This window comes from Dermacentor variabilis, chromosome 2, assembly GCF_050947875.1.
Source record: "Dermacentor variabilis isolate Ectoservices chromosome 2, ASM5094787v1, whole genome shotgun sequence".
NCBI lineage: Eukaryota > Metazoa > Arthropoda > Arachnida > Ixodida > Ixodidae > Dermacentor > Dermacentor variabilis.
This window is the reverse complement of record NC_134569.1, coordinates 24,277,709-24,298,664: the sequence shown is the minus strand read 5'-3', so window position 1 is coordinate 24,298,664 and position 20,956 is coordinate 24,277,709. Positions and strand designations below refer to the sequence as shown.

Genomic DNA, 20,956 nt, shown 5'->3' with positions numbered 1-20,956 from the left:
TGAGAACATTGCAAACTTCAGTGAGAGAAATCCATCTAACTGCTAAAAAAACAAACAGTTTATTTTTATTTTCTAATAAATGCAACAACACTGTTTCATTGGTCCTTTGCCTTTCTGGAAAAAAAAAAGAACTACAATGATAGCACAAGTAGAAGCAGAGATAATGCACCTGCAATACGGCATCATCATCATAATTGTGGTTATGAGAAAACAACAAAAAGCATTTCACAACCTGATATATTGAAAGAAAGTTTGAAAAAACGGCAATAACTGCTTCCGCGCTTCTGATATATATATAGGACGATGAACATGCACTGCAAGTACGTTCACTTCAAAAGGATTACGTGTTTTCGGTCCCTGAATTCCCCACGAGATCCGTCCCAATGCAACTTCACCACAGATCTCACAAACCACAGTCAGCTTAGTAGCAAGGCCATAATCCTGATCACTCCACACCAGCTACGCAGAACCACCGCAAGTAGTACACGAGAAAACGCCGAGAAGCTTGAGTAGCGGGCTTCGTGACCGAGGCTGTTGCACTATTGGCGGTCGATGTTCAACAAAACACCAACTCTTTCGCTCCATGGCCATCATAGATGCAGTCTTGTCAGGCGTAGCTTTCTCATGTGCTCTTATCTTATCCACTTCCTCTTCAGTTACGACAGCCGTGTTCAATTCTTGCGTGAGTGTAACCGGCGTGTGGATATGCATGATTCGGCAAAGCAGTTAAGGCGTCGGATGTTCGGTAGGGATAAGACTTCAGCGGCAAGTTGCCGGGTATCCTGTGCCGACTGCAACGACGGAATCGCTTTCGGAAGTTTATTGCATCTCATACGTTTCCGCCTGTAACGATTCACAGAATGAAACTTTGTCAGACCTCCAGCATATCCAGCATCGCAGTCACAAGACCAAGACGAAATGGTGGCTGTTTTCGTCATTTGAGCACTTGTGGTCCTTGGAGCCAATCATGACTCACCATCTTGATCACATGCTCAAACTGGCCAATAATACCGTGCGCCACGAATTTCTTTTTCGGTTGTTTTTTTCGTGACCGCAGCAGCGGCAATGTTGCCGACTGATGAATAAAGAAAGCCAGAAACGTGAGCTTTCGAATTATACAAGAATGGCGCTGGCAGAGCGCATATTTGTCGAGTTATGCGCGATGAAAATCGGGCGCGATTTGTCCCCGATTTAAGGGAGGAGGCTACCCTGGAGACCGAACTTTCTTATTTTTTAAGATATCCAGATGAAACTTTCAGGGTACATTCACACCACTGAACTACGAGGAACTGCAAAGTTTCATGAATATATGTTTATTAGTTCCAGAGTTATTGAGGTCTAACTAGGTGATTCATGTATATGCCTGAGGAAGAGCCTGGAGAAATGCCAGGACATCGTAGGAAGCTGAAATTCACTGTGATGATCCCTTGATAGATATCCCAGGGGGCTAAAGAGCCCTTTTCTTTAATTTCCCCTCCAAAAATTTTTAAGACAACTTTGAATTTGATGTAGCCAGTAATGACCACATCCATCAAAAATTAATTGCTTATTATAAATTAACTGCACCAGCTTTCAAAAAAAGAAGCCTGTTACCCCCTGGCAAAGTCATTCAGGAACAGAATAAAAAAAAAACGGCATACAAATCTGAAGAGCGGTTCTTGAGATATCGCCTTCCCCAGCACCACTACTAGCGAAAAAATCCATTCCGAGAAAACAGGCCTTAAAGTTGAACACATGTGCTTTTTTTTAATAGAAAGCTCCTGCGGAGCTTCTAATTAGCTCTTGCGGCTCCAGGCACACTCAGTGTGTCGGATTTTCGACTGGCGACAGCCGAAAGCACAGTTCCGCCGCTGAAAAGCGTCTACGCAGTCGGCACTCGCTGCGGGAGATCGGAAGTTCGATGCTCGTACAAGACGCATATCGTGCTCCCGTGCACCGAACATCTGCACTGTCTTGGGCTTTGCCGGCATCGCGTGCAGCGAAGAACTAGTGAAAAAAGAAAAGCTGAACAAATAATCTAAAAGATAGCGCAAGGCGATGAGCAGCGCGCAAGCTCATGTTGAGGCGGACAGAGCAAGGGGCAACAACGACGCGAGCGCGGCATCAAAGGGAGCAGCCGCCGCCGCCCGCGCAGCAGCCAATGGCAGGCGCGCTTTAGCCCGTGAGATTTGAGCAGCAGCCACTGCCCGCGCAGCAGCCAAAGGCAGGCGTGCTTTAGCCCGCGAGATTTGAATGCGCTGCTCCGGCCAATCAGCGCTCCGCATCACATCACGGGAAAACGCCAATAGCGTCTCAACCGCGCCGACGATGCCATTTTGCAAGGCGGCAAAATAGAGACAAAGAATCCACGGTCAAAACGACACCAAGATGGCGCAAGCAGGCCGCATGGGCCGGGAATGGCGCGCCCGCGAAGTTTGACTTCATTTCGGCATTTGCGCGTGTTTTTTGGGCCGCGGTGGCCTCAAAAGTAGCGTTATTTTTGGTACTTTACTGTTGAATTAGGTGCTGATAATTACAGAACAGGTAGTTTATGAGACATACAAACCAAAAATATGGTTTTTCAAAAATCGACTTTTTCGCTATTTTTCGGTTTTCAAGGGCCGCGTCCCCCCTTAAAGGGCAACGCTTGCAGATTCGCATCTTGAGATCACGATAATGAAAGAACTACGCAGTATTTTGTAGCCAAATTTCCTAGATAGGCGCGGAAACACATCAGGAACGTGGAAAGTAAAAACTGAAAATTCTAATTTTGGGCCGATTTTTAGTCCCAAAGACCCGGGTCCCCTTCCCCTAAGGGAAAGAATAAAGCAGTGATACTGGACAGCTACTGAATAGCAGCGTATAGCATCAAAGACAGCATCTGTAGTACAGTTCACGCTTGACACATAACAAACACACTTGTAGCAAAATATCTGATATAATGAAGTAAATTTAGATTTTTTCTAGGCAATATCAGCATGTGTTGAAAATATGCTTACAATGAGGGTATTTTCATGGCCTATGCTACTTTGTTATAACTATGTTTGACTGCACTAGAAGTTTCTATACAGTCAACAATCGGTTTTCTGGACATGCCCAATAATTCCGACCCCTTCGCGGCACCGCCACATACCCCATAGAGTCAGTGTATAAGAAAAGCTGAAATTTCAGGCACAGCAACCCTTCGTCGTCTGATTTTCCAAACTTTTTGCCATGGCGGCAGGTCAACAGTGTTATCGAAGCAACCACTGCCATTTTGATTATCTCGCCGCCTTGAACTGGCACTGTCACGTGCAGATCTGCTGGCGGCTGTAGCCGCCAATGCGGCAATGCTAGGCCTACCTGCTTTGATATTTGCTATAAAACTTCTTGCTGTTTGGTGCCGCGTTTTTAATTGAAAGCATTTGCTGTTGTCAGCAATGGCGCTGACTCCGCTCTTGTAATCCTCGCCAGTGGCTTTGAAGCTCACACAGTACGATGCGGTGCACAATGCTGGTTCCCGAAAGTCAGCCAACTGTGGCCTGGTTTGCAGGATGCTGCATCTGTGTGGCCCAGACGGTGCATGGAATGGTTCGCGGCATCGAGAACGAGAGCCACTGACAGGCCCGTTTCACGACAAATTTCGTTAATGCTACCCTCTCCAACTATAGTACTAGATGTCGCGACTGCCTCTGCACAGTCGCTTGCAGGCTTGCATGTGAAACATCAGGCACACATCACACACACACGCTATACTGGCTATACACGTACTACAGTACATTGTACATGCATCTAGCTCGTTCCACAGTACAGCGTAGTCAGATGGCACAATGCCAGCCCACTGAAATGCTTACAGCTCAATAAAATGTGTACAAATGATTTGTAAACACATCTATGAAATTTTTTTTATATTGCTTAGCCATTAACAGATAATAGAATGAAAACTTTCTTTTTGTTTTTGAAAAACACATCTATCGAGTCGGGCAACACAAACAGTTAGGCGGCGAACGCACAGGGGCACAAGCCCCTTTTTTGTTCCATGTAGCCAAGCCAGCGAACAATCTGTGTCTTCCTGCATCTATTTCTGCTGTGCGAAGTTCGCCATGAAAGTTCGCTCCGTGTAGCCTGGCCCTACGTGGTGAAGCATACCAAGAGAGGGAAGGGGCAATTGTCACGGGACACAGTATGTATTCCTTAATTATATATGCGTGCGCCCTCCATCTCCTGTCAGAGTACAAGCACTGATATGCCTAATAAGTGTACTGGCAGGCCTTCGGAGCTATTTCAGACATGCCTGGTGCAATTTGAGTCCTTAGGGGCAGTAAAAGGCATTCATTCATTTTTTCGGACAACCACATTCACGGCTGTGAGTGGCAAGTGAATAAGATTTTGTTTCAGACATTCAGTGCTGGTGCTCTTTGAGTCTGACATTGACGCCTGATCTGCTCTGTCCTGTATGTGTTTTACCACACGATAGTGGTATATTTGGTAACAGAATTTTGTAGCACTATTAGCAATGTACGTTTTTTGCTTCACCACTCATAGCAGTAAATGTAGTTGCCCCCCACTTTTCTAAGACACAGTGGTGTGTGCACATCAGGGACAGCAGTTTACATGAGAAGTGATTGAGGCATTTCACATCATAAGGAAAGGAGGTAGTTGTGTTAGCCAGTGATCCATTGCTCTGTGTGTGACAAGGATTTGCCAGCCCACGTACCGTATTTACTCGCCTAATGATTGCACTTTTCTGTTAAAAAGATTGACGCAACTTCAGGGGTGCGATTATTACGCGGGTTAAATTTCCCGTGAAAAGAAATGAAAAATTTTTTTCATCCCATGTTTGCTGCGGAATGACAACAGGTCAACAAATAGGCGGCTGCCGTTGTATGTAGTGCGGGACACCAAAACAAAAATGGCGGCTGGCGGAGCAAACCGAATGCGGCGAACGCAATTTTTTTTCCTTCTCGTGAGTACATTGCGTGCATTCAAACAGTTTCTTCTGTATCAGTAATGAATAATGTTAATATCGGCAACTTTGCGGCAATAACGTAGCCATGTGCACTTTGAGGGGACAGAAACAGATAGGCGCGCTTAGCTGCCAGTGACATAGAAACACATGGCAGGCATGCTGTGGAAACTGCGGCATTTGTCTTCACTACTATCCTAATACGGCCCGTTTCCACTAAGGATGGCCGAATATCTTAGCTGTGCTACAAGCGTCGGTGTATGAATAGGGTACACTTCTAACATATCAGTGTAAACGTGGCTACTATCATTGCCGCCCGCGATTTGTTGCGTGCACACGAGTGCAGACGAGAAGAATCGAAAGGCACCTTTGTTGTTGTTGTTGTTGACCACAACCATTATAAAGCCTACACATAATAAAGGCAAGTTTGGTTGTAGCTTTTTTTTTTTTTTGTCATGGAAGTGCGGAAAAGTGATGAAAGGAATGAAATGGGGCATCTGCTTAAGAATGTTTGGTGCGTGCAGACCACTTGGTTTGTCTTAAAGAGTCGTTCGTGTAGCGTTCGACAGATGGTTAGCGCGATCATTATTAGCTAGACTTGGCACACAACATATTGCTGTGGCAAGTTCGGGGTGCGATCCATTACACGGGAAATAAAAAAAATCGAATTTTGATGACAAAATTCAGGGGTGTGATCATTATGTGAGTAAATACGGTAGATTGCCATGTAGGTGCAAGTATTCGCTACTTATTTGTGGCCACAAACTAATGCTTGCTCCATTTGGGGAGGCTCGTAATGATAATTGCAGTGCTTGGCAGCTTGGAACAGCACTGGACAGGCCAGCAAAAGAAGTGGACAATGGGCACTGGATCGGTCACTGAAGTGTTGACCTGCTGTTGTAGGTTCATCTGGTGCAGGCACAAGCCCAAACACTGACTTCAGCCGCAGGAGGTGCATCAACTCCTGTGACGGATGGCAGCGGTGGCCTGGAATCCCCTGACCTGACAGACGGGGGTGCCTCCCAGGGGGCAGCTGACGGGGCGAGCACCCCGACTGGCGCTGGCAGTAGTGGTGGCAATGCTGGCCTCAGGAGACTGCGCCGGGTGGCGTGCACCTGCCCGAACTGCCGCGAGGGTGAAGGCAGGTCAGTGGCACCTCTTGTCATGCCCTGTGATGTGTTTTAGTTTTGCTGTTATCAATGGTTCACGTCTTCCATTGTCTTGCAAGTTGTGCTGACATTACAAGATTGCGTTTTCACCACAATGTTTGTTTTTATCAGCTTTTAGGCAGCCATGATAACCAGCAATGTTTGGTAAAACTTGCTAAAGCTGTTTGGTGTGTAGGCATAGTGGAGTACTGTTTTATATGAAAGCACAATTTGTTTCAGTAAAATTTGGTACGAATACATGGTCTAGTATAACTGGTCCAGCAGCAGTATAAAAACGTTTAATGTGGAACTGTGAGACAAATAGTGTAGAAGCCAGGAAAGCATGACAGACAGACCAATTTGATGGACTGCAAGAGAAAGTGATTAAAAGCTTCAATATATTTCAATGTCGATCAGAGTAAAGCATCCTTAGTGCTGGGACAATGCTTTCTGCCAGTTTGCCTGTGATCTTTTATTGTAACCATCAGCCTTGTGCAGGTAAGAAGGAGCAGAGCCATGATACCTTGCGTCTGGTCATGCAGGAGTAGCGAGAACAAGCGACGGCAGCATGTGTGCCACATAGCGGGCTGTCATAAAGTCTACGGGAAAACGTCTCACCTGCGGGCCCACCTGCGCTGGCACACCGGCGAGCGGCCCTTTGTTTGCGAGTGGCTCTTTTGTGGCAAGCGCTTCACGCGCTCTGATGAACTGCAGCGACACAAGCGCACCCACACAGGTCAGTCTTTTGTTTTACAGAATATACGAATGGACATGTTAGTAATTCGTACTAAATAGAATGGAACAGTCAGAAAGATGAATGACGAGACAAGATGAAGCATTCACAAGACAACCCAGTGCTTCTTGATCTGGTCTCATCCTTTGTTTTCTTTCTGTTACTACTGTTCTGTCCAGTCCACCTTTAGTAGCGGTGTGTGAATACAGTCCAACCCACTTATAACGATCCCAGATGTAGAAATCTATCTATTATAACGACTATCTTTCAGTGCTTTTGCAATTTTTCTACCCTACCTATTGAAACTGTGGCCAAATATAACAAACATTTTTAAGATTGCTGTACTCTTATAACAAACACTGAAACACTGTTGTGGTAAAAATAGGGTGCACACAATACGGAAAAAGTACTCTAACATGGTTATAACGAAACAGGATGAATCAAATTTCTCTTCAGATCCTTACAGAGTTTCATGAAGTTAAAACCTCAACTTGATGAAGTGAGATTTCGTGTTAATGGGTGCACTCGAACCTGTTATAACGAAGTTGAAGGGGAAGCCAAAATATCTTCGTTATATTGACTATTGCCCTTTACTGCAGTATATGCCCAGTGGTGTGCAAAACTTTAAACATGAAAAAAAACACTGGTTCCGCGGCCTGCTATACAGCTATGTGGTTGTATGTGCAATGAAATTTGAATAAAATAGCAGCGAAAGACTAGCCGGCATGTGCAACATGAGACTTTTTAGCACCTGATGCGCCAGCCTTTACGTTAGCGTCCTTATGTTCCAATGCAATGGTCGTTTATTTCCGCTTTCCACTTGGCTTGCTCATATTGTCATGAAACAGTGACACAGTCGATGGGAACAGATAGCACACTGCGATGCAAATCCGTTGTGTTTATGAAGCATGAGGCACACAACACAGGGCGCCAACTACGCAGCTGGGGTGACATTCTCCATCACAAAAGCAGAAACAGCTGGGCAAGTTGGTGTGGTAACATAGCTATAAAACAGTGTCAGGGACACAGACAGCGAAAAAACAACGCATTGTCCTGTTGTTTCGTTTCTCTGTTGACCTTCCCTGGTACAGTAAAACCTCGTTAAACCGTACCCGCTTAAACAGTAGTTTCGTTTTAAAAGTAGTAAAGTCAAATCCCCGACTCAGTGGCCATTGAACATAACGTGTTTTGTATCTGCATAAACCGTACTAGCTTATTGCGTACGCATCAGTTAAAACATAGCGTTTCCACTTTTCGTCGCGCAAACACATTGGTGCGTCATCTTCATTGGGCGGCCCGGCAGAACAACAAGCCTCAAAGATTAGAACAACGGCCTCCAAGTGCCCTGTGCGTTTGCGCGCGAAGCCACATCAACATCATTTCGACGTCGTGCCAGAGAGCGTTGTGGCGTCGTGCAAGCGAGGACTCGTGTCATGCCGAAGCTCGGATAAAAAAGACGCCGGCTGCTCAGCATAGAAGAAAAATTATACATTGTCCGTGCTATCGAACGCGGCACAAAGAAGTCGGCGCTAGCATGCGACAGGGATCTACTGTTGACTATGGTGTGTGGCATTTGGAAGGCAAAGAAGTTGCTCGGCAGGGCTGCTGCGACCACGAAGAGATGTCGACTAGCGACAATGATGAGGACGACACAGAAAGCGACAGCACGGGTGATTCAGGCCCGACAGTGGCAAAAGCTGCGCATTACGGCAGCCTCATGAATGCAATCGTCGTGACGAGAACAGGGGCGCGATAACGTAACTATCGCAAACGAAAAGTATTCCGAACTCCGGCACCCGGCAATGAAAAAGGCGTCCCGGGACTTCTGCAACACTACCGCGCGCATGCACGGAGAATACGTAATGCCAATGAGGAATCTGCCATGCGAGTGTTTGCCGAGAAGAGGGGGCTGGCTGAAAAGCTGGCACGCAGCTTCAGTAAGTTTGAGGCCGCTGTCGTTATGCTAGGCCGCCGCGGCATCAAACGAAAATAACACTTTTGTCGCGCGAAGTGAATAAATACTGCATGTTTTTTTCCCCTTTCATCGCAATCTCTCTAGTTCCGTTTTCGACAGGTAAGTGGGCGAGCTCATGCTATTTCGGTTAAACAGTACTACTGTTTAGTACGTACTTTTTCTGAGCACCGGCCAACTACGGTTTAACGAGGTTTCACTGTACTGCTTAATGATTATGTGACCTCCATGACCTCTGAAGATAGTTTCACTTTTGCGTGATGTCACGAACCCATCAAATTGTATGGCCGAGAGAGCTTGGCGCAGCACCAGAAACACTGTCACCTGTATACATGGATGCATTCAACCAGTGAAAGCGAAACAGTTTGATCCTCCGCTCTCGAGTAGCCCCATGGCTGCCGTGGCTCCGCTGTAAGAATTCATATAACCCATATGTACTCTGCCCGCTGTGTGAGTGTGCCAACTTGGCTTGGCCAGCTCGTGCTGGTTTCACATAATCTCTGAGGTCACGCCTAGCTGCACCAGCCAGCGCGGTGTGCCACTGTGAGAGAGAGAATTGGAGGCACTGGTTTTTTGGCACGCAAGCATCAGCATAGTTATGTGGCACTGCGCAGCGAGATGTGGCCTCCGAGAGATTGCGATCTCGGAGGGTGGAGCTAGTGGCCTAGTTTTGCCAGCTGTGTGTTGCAGCAAGAGAGGTGTCATAAGAAAGTGCTGCTTGTGAGAGTCTACGCACAGCGGTGAGCAAGACCCGTGTTGCTAGATGGCGTATTCAATTCGGGAATTTTGAACGGCCACGCAGAACAAGTGCCAAACCCAGCGGAAAGCAATATACTCGACGCACAACTGTCAGTACTTTTGGTTTTTGAGACAAATCTAGTTTTTATCCGCCAGCAGAACAATTTTACTTGGTTAAAATGAGGTTCTGAATATATGGATCTTGTGGGGATTTCAGGGGAATTACATTTACTTCATAATATCCTGTCTCGTTAAAATGAGGTTCAAATGTATAACAGACTACATTCATCTCTTAAATAAAAAAATACCCTACCATTGCACACCAAGTACATTGCTTACTGTGAGGTTCGGCACTTGTTTACCGTGGCAGTTCCAAACTCCCACGTCCCCATGTTGAATACGTCATCGAGCAACGCTGGTCTTTCTCACTGCTGCGGGCAGCTGCACACTTGCGCACAATTAGCAGCTCATTATCGCACTTCTCCACTGACCTCTCTCTCTCTTGTGCATGTCTGGCTGCGCAAGGCATGCCACGCCGTGCAGCTATGCACGGTGGTGCCAAAGATTAGCGCATTCACCTATGCGTGGCACACTGCGCAGGCAGCCAAAGCTGGGCGTGGCCTCCGAGATCTCTCAGGCACAATCATGGGGGACATGCGCAAGCCTGCGTGAGTCGCACCATGCTGCATGGCTACGCATGGCAGTGCGAAAGATTAATGTGTCAGTAACTTCTCTCTTTCTCTACGGTGTGCTGAGCCTGGCCTCAGAGACCTCCCCAATGCAATCTCGAAGGTCGCACCCAGGCTGTGCATTCACTTCTACCTCTCCCTGTGGTGTGCCGTACAGGCTGGCAGCTGGGCGTGGCATCCAAGATGCGTTGGCATCAGTGCAATCTCGGAGGCCACGAGCCAGCCGAGCCAAGCCAGTGCGGCTGTTTGCTTGCTTCCTCGATCACACAGTGGAGCGCTGTGGTGTGTACCATGTGCTGCTCGACCGCAACTAGAAAAATGGAAAGTGGACAGGAGAGACCATCACAATGGAACAGAAGGCAGCTACCTAAAGGCTGTCGCGTCAAGTGCCAAGTCCCATGTTGCACACACTGAAGATTATTTTGTTGTTATATTCAAATTTCACCACATCCGTGGCCATGTAGCAGTTCCGCGGTCCGCAAAGCCATCTTCTTATTTCCATGTTTGCAACCGTACACCCCATTGGCCATATATTGCAGTAAATAACAATGATGAATGCAACAAAGCAACCGATATAACGAGGTCATTTCTGCACCCCCTTCAGCTTTGTTAAAACTAGGTTCGAGTTACAAAACAGCCCTTCTGAAGCACGAGATGGGCGTGCAGCATGTGCTTCCCTGCTCCAGTCCTACTGTTATCTGGAGATTACGCTTTGTCGACAGTTCGTCTGCATTGTTGCTGATAGTGAATTGTGATGACATTCACTATTTTGAACTTTGTATTTTTTCTTCCGAAGTGACACAGAAAACATAATTTTTCGGCTCCCTGTATGCTCAGCATCGTCTGAGTGACATGCAGCCATAATGGCAGCATGTATGCCATAGTAGTTTCTGCTTGAAGCCAACTAGAATGCTTTGTTCTTGTATCTAGAATCCACTCAAGTCCTGCTGATTGTGTAGTAATCGAAAGCTATTGAAGAAAAATGGTGGCTGTGCTCATGATTTTGAAATGACTGGTGATCAGAATTAGGAGACCTTTTGAAAGAACTTTGAGGCTGGAGATCATTCTTGAGTTTTACGTTAAACACACAAACACACACACACACACACACACACACACACACACACACACACACACACACACACTGCCGTCCGTGTTGTCTCCATCCACATTAGCCTTGCACTGTAAACATATTTTAGGATGACCCACCAACTAGTCCAAACATTTACCTTGCACAAATTCAGCACATTCTTCTAAAACGAAAATTCGCAGCTACTCTGATAACCGAAATATAGGCAGAGTTTTTTCCAAAACGTGTATTTAGTGGAAAAGTGCCCCTTTGACTTATAGTGGTCTTTGGCAGAATTTCAATTTTGTCTGGTCACTATTAGACAAGAAAAAAAAAAATGTGAGCATCATCACTTTTGTTGCTGTTGCAATTGTGAATGTGGGAACAGCGCAAACTCTGTGCAAATGTGCTTTGCTACCGCCTTTAAGTGCAAAATTAGCAAATCTCAGCTCGACTTTAGTGCTTCATTTGAAAACAATGTGATAGAACATGCAGAAGCAAATAGGAGCATGGCAGCACTCCACCATTTTAGTATAGTGTGCTAGGACTACAGAAGAACTTCAGTTTGGCCTAGTTGGTGTTTAGTTGGTGTTTACTGCATATCATATTGACCGCAAATAAAGACGGGGACAGCAGAAGAAAACACATAAACGAACACGGGCGGTAACTAGTCCTAGTCTAGTACTAACGAACACGGGCGGTAACTAGTACTAGTCCTAGGTGTGCTAGGACTAGTAGATTATAATTTTAAGGTTTCAACTAACAAAGTGACTTAGAACTAACTGTAGAACTAACTGTAGACTTTCATCAGTACCTTCATTCTGCTATCACTACGCATACAGAACTTGAATACACCACAAAGTAGTTTCTATGCGAGCATTGCACATGAGTTCTCTCAGTAACAGCAGGTTCAATTCATTGTGAAGGCCAGTTCAATTCACTCAATCACACAGCAGGCTTCACTTAAAAAAGAAGTCTTGACATCACCAGAGGGGTTGTTAGTTGTTAATGCTTTGTGAAAAGACTGCGGTAGAAGAATGACTGTCTCTCTTTGCATATTTTGAAGAGTGAGTCCACATATATGAACTACTGATATAACGACCACTTTTCGTGAAACTATTGAGTTCGTTATAAACGAGTTCAACTATATCTGAAAAAATTGGATAACGAATTGAAAATATTTCAATACAATTAAGTGTTTAAATCAAATGACTTCCATTAATGCAGCTGTGTAATACAGCTTTGTTATGCGGTTAAGCACACCAAGTAAGGAAAGTTGCCACTGTTACGAGACATAGCATGTGTTCCTTAATTTACACACGTACGTGTGCCATCTCCAGTCACAGTACGAGCTCTGAATGGCTGCCAGCATGCTTATTAGGCATCTAGGTACTGACCGGAGACAGTGCATGCACGTCTGTATAATTAAGAAATGCGTAATATGTCCTGTGACAGTGGCCCCTTTTATTCTTGATATGCTTTACCACAATCAACTGGGCATGCTTCAATGTTTAAAGTGTCCTAGACGCAAAATAGGAAATAGTGCCATCTATGTGAACATCTAAAATCAAATTTGAATTGTGCGCCACAGTGACCTGCACTAGGCATAGTGTTGTGGTACCACCCTGGCTCTGACATCGCCTTCACAGTGCAAGGTGTTCAAGAAGGACCGGGAGCACCGTGAAGGGGATCCCCACAGGCAATCTTTGACTGCCAGTAACTCTGCTTGTGTTGAATGCATTGAAGTACTTCTTTTTGTGGCAAAATATTTCTGATATAGTATGTTTTAACGTCAAATGCATTTCCCGACTTCAATAAAAATTGGTTCGGTACTTTTTTAAGCGATGGTGACAAAACAGCACCTTGAATGCTGTGCACAGTAAAAAATGCAGAGGACCAAATTAACACCTTGAATATTCAACAGTCACTGCTGTATAGCAGCTTATTTCAGTATTATTTTGTTAATTGAAATGTATGAATGTTTCAAGTAAACTTTTGCTGTACTCAAGCAATTTATACAAAGAAGTTATCCTTTTAGAAAACTGTTCGTAAAGCATTTAATCGTATTTAATTTATTGTCATCACTATTCGATACGTATTTGATTTGAATTTAAATATTGTTACGGTCCATTTGGACAGGACCGTGCACGCAAGAGGGAGATTAAGAGAAATTGGTAGACTGTCCCCTGGAGCTGTGACATTTGTACCAGCCTGCACGATTGCCACTAACTTTCCCCATGTTCTTGTCATGAAAAATTTTTGCTCGTCTGCCTCCGATCATACTGTTACTAGTCTTTTGAAGTCTTCAGTGGTCTCTTGAAGGGGAAAGGACACCAGAGAGGTACCTGCTTTGAGCAATTTTACTCCTACAAGTTTCTGAAGCAGGCGAAATTTGCAACAGCAAAGTTGGCCAAAAAGTTGCAGTATGTTGCTTGCCAGTTTGCGCTGTTCCAAGTTAGATGCTGTGTCGAGACTATAAAGGTAAATCAGCATTAATAAAGGGCATATCTACCCCACAAGAAATGTGTGCTCGGGGCACTTTTTTCTTTCTTTTTTTTTTTATACATGTTATTGCACATACTCTCTTCTTCCTACATACTGTTCGCAGGATTTTTACGAAGTTTAAAGTTGACAGGTTGGCAGGTATGGCGAATTCATGACCACTGTTACGCTGTAGCAGTTGGAAGTTAAAAATGGTTTCAATGGTGTCATTTTCCGAGTATGCATCAAATGCAAATACAGCTGACTTCTGTTAATTCTACTCTGATGGGACTGACGAAATTGGTCAAGTTATTCAGTGGGTCGAATTAACCAAGAGGTAGAAAAAATATTAGAACACACCACTAAATTATTTGGCAGTATTTGCCCTGATTCTAACATATCCCCAGACTGAATGCTCACCCACTTTTTATGGGTTCAAGGTAGAAAACTTACGGAAAATAACATTATAGCTCTAAAACAAAGTAGAAATTGAATTTGCACTTGATTTTTGAGCAAGAAAAACCAAGCATGCCTCTGATTCTCTCAACAACAAAAAAAGGATGGAATTAGCGAACTTTATTCTTACAGAATGGCATTTTATTTACTCAACGTCCATTGTCATCACATCCAGACAGCCCTTTGTCACTGTATAAGGAAGCACAGCATGTTATTTGATATTCTGCATTTATAATGACTCCATAACAATTGCAAACAGGATGGTGGCGCACGCCTAGAGTAACCACATTGCTAGTTTGTCCTGTAGCGCATAAAATTCTCCATGTCACCAAGAACACGTGACAAGGCTTTTTGGTTAGTTTAACATGTAAAATAACATATCGTTTGAATGCGCATTCGTAATCAGACTGAAAGCAGCATGTCATCGTCATCTTGTGACGGCAATGACGGTGACGCTGGCTAGGTTGATAACGGTAAGCTGTCGGAGCCAGCTATGGGCGTGCTCCGACAGCTTAAAAAAAAGAAACAGCCCAGTTTGTCTAATGTTTTATTGCATCCTGCTTTGTGCTTGCAATCACACGACCTTCTCTTAGGTAGTATGTTCATTGTGTAAGCTGACTTGCATGCTCATCTTTGTTGCATCGGCCACCATGACCACTTGTGCAATGTAGCGCAATAACATGCACACAAAGGTTAGATAACTGTATAGGCTATGCCAACTACTGCATTGCTGATAATATTAATTATTGATGTCTTAAGCTGGTTGTGCTGCTATGTTGATTAACCTTGCTAAGAAAAGAAAAGCTGGTATTCAGGACTACATTCTGAAATATTTGCGGTTATTACTATTCACGCCTTATAGAATATTAAGCAGTATTGAAAATAAATACTAATAAATAAAATATTAAAGTTATAATATGATATTTGTAATAGAAATTCTGAATATTTTCACATATTTCATGAAAGAATAAACTTATGTCAAAACGTTTCTTTCTAGCCCTGTATCAAGGAAAGTGAGCGTATAATGCTACACAGAAGAAATGTTATTGCACTTGTAAAAAACAAGAGAGCTGCAGTCGTCCCCTTCCATCCCAAGTGATTATACTGTAGACCGGTGACCATGCAAACAAAGTTCATTTTTACTCTCACTGGCAATTGTAGGTCAGCAAATGCTGCGAAACACAGTAATTTTATTACTTTTTGAGTTAAAGTGTATTATAAATGCGAGGAAAAAAAATGGATGTTCACATTGGAAGTTGGGAAAGTATATGGGCACCTTAGAACACAATAGAAAATGTCCAGTCTTGGTTATCTTCTTTATTTAGATGTAGAAGTACGGGAAGGTACGCTCTGTCAGAGCTGTGGTAAATAATTACGGCAGATGTGTGAGGCACACCTCGATGGCTCTGCCTTTTCACCTCGACCCTGTTTTTCACTGCAGGGGAAAAGCGCTTCCAGTGTGCTGAGTGCCTGAAGCGCTTTATGCGCAGCGACCACCTGTCCAAGCACCTCAAGACCCACCTTAGCAAAAAGGGCGCGATCTCCGGCGTGAGTGCAGCGGCCAACGCCTCACATGATGACTTTGCCCCAGACTCCTGTGACCTGGAGATGTCTGTTGACGTCTCGGACCACGACCTCTCGATAAACGAGTCGGCTCTTGCCGAGAACAATGGCACCACACATGTCCTCTCCACTTGAGACTGCACATCTTGCCAGCCCTGTGCATCTCATCACACATCTGATTCCTATTTGCTGTGTTTCCCACAACACTTGTAGTGGTGTTAGATCCGTGCATTCGAATGTTCAACGGTCTTTGAATTAATTGTGCAGCAAGGACATGTTTGTCTGAGTCTGAGAATAGCACTGCATCTATGTCCCGCTTTGAGCTAGCACAGCTGACAGTACAAGAGATTTTGTTGCATTTGTACGGCAGAACCTTGTCACAATGAAAATTATTAGATGAAATTAGCTATTTCCTACAAATTGATGTAAGGAGCCTTTTATTTGAGTGTGTCGTCATGGAATATTTACTGATCATTTCAAGCCAGTTAGGCCGAAATTTTATGCTATGCAATGTTTCTAATAACTTGCCTGTTGCAGCAGTTAAAAACTTCCAAAATTGTTATGCACCAAACTGCAGATTTGGAGGCCATTCTACTATTACACTCTGCTACCACAGTCTCCCAACACCACCACACACTACCAAAGGCTGTGCACATTACACGCTGTGACTTGGGTGAGTTTTCTGGACTATCATGCCAAGCTCCGGAATAAAACGTGAAGAGCCCATTGTGCAACTTGAAGCACATGCTGCGCCGTCTGAATGCAGATGTCATGAACTGCTGCACACTCGCAGTAAAGTCAGTGGGCTCGCAACTTCACATTGCAGCTTGCATGCTATCAGCATATTGTGAGTGTGTCACTAAGGCAGTGCAAGCCTCTGATTTCACACAGTGCTCATTGCTGAATAAGGTAGTTTAATGAAATAGCTTTTTCGCTCAAGTTTAAAGGCATCTGCTTGCATCCAGCAACAAGCATTGTACAAAATCTGAAGATTTGCAGTGCTCTGCCAGCAGACTTGCAAAGTGGCAACAAGCCAAGTGATCACCAACAGCATTAGATCAGGAGTTTAAACCCTTTGACTTGAATGAGCATGTAGAGCAGTTCATTGTGATTGCAGTCAGATAGGGTGCCACATATCGCAATCTGCAAGAGCAAATTGAAATTATTTGTCAGAAAAAAATATTCACCTGTGCACTTTCTTTTTTCATATTTTTTGTGTTCCGTTGGCGGCGCACAGCAGGATATGTTGCATCAATAACTGTCCCTCCTCCTGTGGGCAACATTGGCTGTAATGTTCATAACGAACTAATTTAGGCTCCCTGGTTAAACGTCATTATAGCGAGGTATTGCTATAGTTAGATAAAGTGCACGCACTCACAGTAATAGTGGACTCTTATTGTGCCAGAAGAAATGCAGGTTGGTGTGAAGCTCAACCTGCCTAGCAGGCTGAGAAAAAGCTGTGGGTGCGAGGAAGCAGAGATGCGAGTAATTAGCCAACAAACTTCTAAGGTACAGGTGTTCGCAGTACAGGTTTGGATGCATAGGAAAATTAATAGGAGGCTTGGCATCCATAACAGGTGCGAAAAGTACAGCAGTAGCTGTGCCACATTAACAAGGTCTGTGGTGAGCTCACTGATTGAATCAATGATGTGCACAGGACAAGCTGCTGTGTTTGACTGTAGGCCATAAAAATACTTTTAAATGTGGGAAATACAGCAAAAGAAACTTTCTGCAGCAGTGACACTGAATAGAGCACTCTTAGTTTTAATATTGGCATGTGAGTGCAGCTCAAAAAGGTGCAAGTTGGAAGTCTCATGCTTCTTTTTAATTCTTTATTAATTATTGCTTGCTATATTATGCTTGTGTGTTCTTGTTATGAACTTAAAAAAAAGTGAAAGCAATGTTTGAACATAAAACTTGGTGGCTCATGAAATCGCTTATCTTGTTGCACTTCACTTACTCATCATCAGCTTATTTTATGTCCACTGCAGGACAAAGGCGATCTCCAATTACCTGTGTCCTTCGCCAACTAATTCCAACTAGCGCCCGCGAATTTCCTAGTTTCATCGCCCCACCTAGTCTTCTGCCGTCCTCGACTGCGCTTCCCTTCTCTTGGTACCCATTCTGTAACCCTAATGGTCCAACTGTTATCTAACCTGCGCATTACACGACCTGCCTAGCTCCATTTTTTTCTCTTAATGTCAATTGGAATATCGACTATACCTGTTTTCTGTCTGATCCAAACTGCTCTTTTTCTGTCTCTTAACATTATGCCTAGCATTCTTCGTTCCATCACTTTTTGCACTGTCCTTAACTTGTTCTCAAGCTTCTTTGTCAGTCTCCAAGTCTCTGCCCCATATGTCAGCACTACACTTACTATTATTTGACAAATGCCATCCGCCACTGCAACTGTGAGAAACTGACAGCACTTTATCACTGAAATTATCCATTCATGAGCCACACACCCCCTTTTTAAGCGGACACCTTGTCAACTGCAACTGCACGGTACTCACACTGCACTATGAATCGCAACATTATAGTATAGTGTGATTGCACTCATGAGTGATTACTCATAAGAAGAGTTCACTTTACAACTTTATACTTCCTAATTTGTGTTCTCTTTGTTCACACTAGTACGTGGGTATTACGGCAGACAACGGAAAAATTGAAGGGTTCGGTTGGGCAGCAAAGATGCTTCCAGACTCACCAGTGCTCTCTTCAGTGACCCTAGCTGTAGTGTATATTTATCCACTTCAAAATTATGCCTGCATGAATCTCCAGAAATTGATGAGTATGTGTCCATGGGCTGTGTTATGTCACAAACATCTTTCATAGGCATTGGGAGGACATTGTGCTTGCTGATTGTACCATGTACATCTTTGAAGTGTGTGGCAAACTTTGGAGATTGTGAATTTTTATTTTCATCACTCACTGTAATGCTCTGAAGTGCCATATAGATTTAATTTGTCCCAGATGTTCAAACTTGCTGTCACATTCATCAACTGTATGCACTAAAGGTTTGCTTTAACAGAAGGGATCACATTACTACATTGTAAATTGATGCTTTTTAAAAATTGTGCTCAGCTGTGTGACCATCGTGGTGCAATGGTTGAAACAAGGAGTTGGCAGCTTTCTTCGTTTCCATTACAGCAAGCCTCTCGCCCCTTTGGCTATCTTTAGCATTTCATTTCTGTTTCACATGAAGGCACCGAGCTTGATTCTGCCATGGTAAAATCCTGTTTTAATATATTTGCAACAAGCAGAAACAATAACTATTACCGTGCCAATTTTTTTGCTCAAGAATGTAATTGGAAACAGAATCTCTCAAGGATGCATTTATTTTAATTTTATTTTGCAGAGAAACCTATGTGCGCTTCCATGGGATAATTTGTGTTTTCATTATGTGCAAATGGCACATGCCCAAATGGTTGGTGCTTACAATCATTTGTGAATAACATATTTATTTTAATATTAAGTGAGCTATGTTTTTTGTTTTTTCAGACTTACTTCAGCATAATGCACATATGGTAAATACAGTCAGAATGGCTTCAAAGTACTGGCTGTTGCAATGATTATGAATTCCAGCTCATATTTTAGTCTACTCCAGTCACCAGGAACATAGGAGCTGCCAAAAAGCTGCCAAGTTCTTGAAAAATACATGACCAAAACGTGTGGAGGCACCGCACAACTTTCTTCATGAATGCATTGACCCCTTCAATTCAGGCTCTATGCCCAAGCCACAAGGACATGGATCTTTCAAGCGTTCTTAAGGCTTTCTAGGGCAGTCATACGTTTTGTATGTGCTGTTGCAGAATGTATATTTTCTATGAAAGTTCATGTCAGAGGAACTGACATTTCGGTAGTGGAGTTTTAAGTTCAGCCTGTCATTGCAAACAACTCACTTCCTACACCTCACTGTAGCAGAGTACCCAAAGTTTGCCCTCACTGAACATGGTGGTTACATCAGCAAAGCCGTGCTAAGTTAGCCCACAACATTTTCTTGCTAGCTACTTCTGAGAAAGCGAGAACGAACTTCCCTCTTTCAAGGGAAGTTCCCATAATTTGCATTAGTCAGACGATGGCTGCAAGTTTGTTGTTGCGGCTTTGTCGTGGAGAGTCCATTACTTAGACTTTCTGCAAGTTGTAAAGATTAATGTGGAGATTTTATGCTCATATGTGTCGTACCTAGGACACTTCACCCGAGGTGACATTGTGGTGCCGCTTTTGCACTTGTTTGTAATCTTGTGAAGTACAATTTTTGTTACTAATATATACTGAAGCAGCATATCTGCAACATGCACACTGTGTGCCAAGTTTATGGAGTGCTCATCCTGCCTTGCTGAAGATTCTTTTCTTTTTGTCACCTGAGCTTCATCATTATAGCACTTTTATTTCTGGTGCACACATGTTATAGTCATTTGTGCATGCTGCATTTGTCGTGAGCATATTTGATTGCTTTGTGCAGATCATCACATCACTAACATATGAAATCAGTTTTGACTACACATCAACACTGAGCATAAAGACTGCACCAACTTTTTTTTCTCATTGCTTTTTATCTAGTATGTTGTACAGGTTGTGATGGCCACTTTCATATGACTGATGTAAATACAGACGATGGTGTAGCAAGCTTTCATACTGGGTGTTTTTGCACTTTTCATATGTGAGAAATGAAGTGTTGCAGAGTTTGAATACAGGTACCTCATGTCATCCATTGTTTTGTGTGGTATGGCTATCATCCACAATGACAACTTCTCAATAGGAGCATGTTAAAATGCTACTCTGGCATAAATGTACAGGTTTTGAAATTGCAGCTATCACAGTATTGGAAATAATTTAGGTCATCCAAGATTGAAATGTGCTTGTTGATGTTAGCATCTCATTTCTACAGCCCCCTTCTCCCATTAAATTTCAAAAAAATTAAATCATACATTTGCACGGTTTGTGAGGGTTACTCTTTATCAGAAGATTGTTGACTAGCACATTTTTGTATATTTTCTGAGCAGGGAAAATGTGTTGCGATGCCAAACACCATGTCATAAACTCAGAAAACATGTTATTGAAGGTGTCAAATAAAATTGAACAATGTTGAACACCTTACATCCTGTCTTGGTATTGTCATTTTATGATAATCCAAGCTTCTGTAGAGTCTTTGTGTTTGCATGTACAGCTTCGTAGGTGGA

The 20,956-nt window shown here is 43.6% G+C and overlaps 1 protein-coding gene and 1 long non-coding RNA gene across 4 annotated transcripts in view; one reads left to right on the top strand and one right to left on the bottom strand.

The window, feature by feature from the left end:
• The window catches only part of LOC142571518 (transcription factor Sp1-like), an 80,753-nt gene extending 59,880 nt beyond the window's left edge, over positions 1–20,873 (top strand). For both annotated transcript variants that reach the window (XM_075679941.1, XM_075679942.1), the window contains 3 exons: positions 5,828–6,069; positions 6,615–6,808; positions 15,652–20,873. In XM_075679941.1, coding sequence (XP_075536056.1) covers positions 5,828–6,069; positions 6,615–6,808; positions 15,652–15,908 — 693 coding nt within the window. In that variant the 3' untranslated portion in view covers positions 15,909–20,873. The remainder of the gene's footprint in view (positions 1–5,827; positions 6,070–6,614; positions 6,809–15,651) is intronic.
• On the bottom strand, positions 37–17,059 carry LOC142571520 (uncharacterized). Of its 2 annotated transcripts, XR_012825894.1 has the most exons (3): positions 16,961–17,059; positions 14,341–14,399; positions 6,692–6,780 (listed from the first exon to the last, which is right to left on the bottom strand). It is a non-coding gene; the product is annotated as an uncharacterized LOC142571520 (long non-coding RNA). The 2 variants fall into 2 exon arrangements; XR_012825893.1 differs by lacking the exons at positions 6,692–6,780; positions 14,341–14,399 and adding an exon at positions 37–843.
• Positions 20,874–20,956: the final 83 nt, after the last annotated feature.